This window comes from Aedes albopictus, chromosome 1 (assembly GCF_035046485.1).
Source record: "Aedes albopictus strain Foshan chromosome 1, AalbF5, whole genome shotgun sequence".
NCBI lineage: Eukaryota > Metazoa > Arthropoda > Insecta > Diptera > Culicidae > Aedes > Aedes albopictus.
In genome coordinates, this window is record NC_085136.1 from 211,779,842 (window position 1) to 211,781,851 (window position 2,010).

General features: G+C 39.6%; 1 protein-coding gene across 1 annotated transcript; it reads left to right on the forward strand.

Moving 5' to 3' along the window:
- The first annotated feature begins 319 nt into the window (after positions 1 to 319).
- Positions 320 to 1,732, forward strand: LOC134286592 (odorant receptor 33a-like). Its single transcript, XM_062848226.1, has 2 exons — positions 320 to 1,454; positions 1,515 to 1,732. Exons 1-2 carry the CDS (start codon positions 369 to 371, stop codon positions 1,566 to 1,568), a joined length of 1,140 nt encoding a protein of 379 aa, XP_062704210.1. The 5' UTR covers positions 320 to 368; the 3' UTR covers positions 1,569 to 1,732.
- The last annotated feature ends 278 nt before the right edge of the window (positions 1,733 to 2,010 follow it).

Consider the following 2,010-nt stretch of genomic DNA (forward strand, 5'->3'; position numbering starts at 1 on the left):
TCGGCAGCTAGAGCGCTGAAATATCATTCCACAAAGTTCAGAACCGCGGTGTAGAAGTGCGTTTAATGTGTCTATAGCAAAAAAGTGCCCAAAATAAAAGCCCAGCCGAGGTGGTTCCACTTCCCTATCAAGCAAGCCAATTGAATATGAAGAACAGGATTTGGAAAAAAAAGCCCTCTTGTGATTGCATATGGTCAAGTTCTCACCCAATGGTTAGGATAATTTAACTTGATAATTTGATAATAAGAAGAAAATTGTGCATATGCATGTGGATGATTATTATAGGTATTAAAGCACATTGCACAACATCGATCGGTCACTATCGTTTCCTTTTTCATTCCGACAACAACTACATACTTGCACCCACAATGGAAGATGAGAAATTCTGTCTAATACTAAAATTTGTTCGTCGTGCTCTTAGTGTTTCGGGTAGCGATATATTTGAAGAACGTTGGCGGCCGTCTGCGTGGACTTTATTTGCGCTTTCAGTAACTTACGCATATCCTTGCTTTTCGTTGCGCTTCCTAATCAATAATTATGACCACATGTCATACGAACAGCTTGCGGAATGTATTGCGCTTCTGATCACCTGTTTGGATGCCATTTTCGGAATTATGGAATTTTTGGTCAATCGTAACGAATGGAACAATGTGATGAAGGAAATTCACAACCGTCGATTCCAATACAAATCTAAAAGGATTTCTGAACTGTTTAATTTATACTACGATAGAAATTATCAGTTCTGCAAGGCCCTCTACTCAGTATACATTTCATCTGCCTTATCTCTCTTGGTGAATCCAGTGGTGTTTCCGGATCCCCTTCGGTACAATCTTCCGTTGCCCTGTGTAATTCCGTATATTAACCCATCGGAGCCGTACTTTTACGCATTGAACTACATTCACCAGACCATCATGATATTTGTAGTCCAACATGGCCTGATTGCCCAATTTGGTTCTCTGGTAACTGGAATTATGTCAGCCTGCTGTCAAATTCGGGCTCTCAAAATCAAACTGGATGAACTCAACGAGCAAATCGCTGATCCAACTGTAAAACCAGACGCAATCCGAGAGGCTCTCGGTGAGATAATATACCATCATAACTGTACCAAGGAGTTCATCTTGCTGATTCAACGCAAGTACGGAGTGGTGTACCTTTCGATGTACATGGTTTGCGGTGGCATCGTGGCAATGTGTTTGAACGTGATTGCGGAAAGTATTTTCTCTGCGGCCACATTGTTGTTCATGGCTGGAGTATTCTCCATATTTGTCCATTGCTTCTTCGGAAACCTTCTGTTGATAGAGAACGATAACCTACCCGATAAGATCTACGCACTCGATTGGCACAAACTGGACGTTTCAGTGCAAAAGTCTCTGAAAATGCTGCTGGAGAATTCTCAACCGGACGTATTGCTGCACGGAATTTTAATGCCGCTGAATATGAGTACTTTTGTGTCGGTAAGTTTTAAGTTTTGACTATTGGAAAATATTTGACTGACCGTTTATACATTTTTTCAGATTATGAAAGCGGCGTTTTCGTATTATTCCATACTCAGCAAAAAGCAGGAATAATGATTTGAAGAAATACGCACTGTGGTGAGATTTTGAAAAGGACCCTAGAGGTTTACTACAAGCTATGACCAGATTATACACTTAATTTCGTTGCTAATTCGTTGCTAATAGACGCTTTTTGTTTATGAAAGCACTCAATACTTGAATAAAAAAGCAACTATTCTCATACTTAAAAACTCAAGCACGCGTTTCATCACAGTTTTCAAAATAAATACATAATACTGTTCGATGAATTTTAAAAAAAAAGTTCTTGCTTTTGAATAGAACCCTAAATTATTCGAGGTTTGGCCACCCAAGCAGCACACATGTTACAAAGGAGTGTAGACAGCGCAGGTTTTTAGTTGGATACGAGTCATTTTCAAGTTATTTTGCCTTTTGGTTAGAATAACAGGAATGTACCTGCTGTACAATCAAAAACTTGCACTGTAGACACTGCTTTGTG

Excerpts from the sequence above, each read along its gene's own strand:
- LOC134286592 (XM_062848226.1), top strand. The coding sequence starts at position 369 with ATGGAAGATGAGAAATTCTGTCTAATACTAAAATTTGTTCGTCGTGCT. Across the intron at positions 1,455-1,514 it reads ATATGAGTACTTTTGTGTCG|ATTATGAAAGCGGCGTTTTC; the intron begins GTAAGTTTTAAG and ends ACATTTTTTCAG.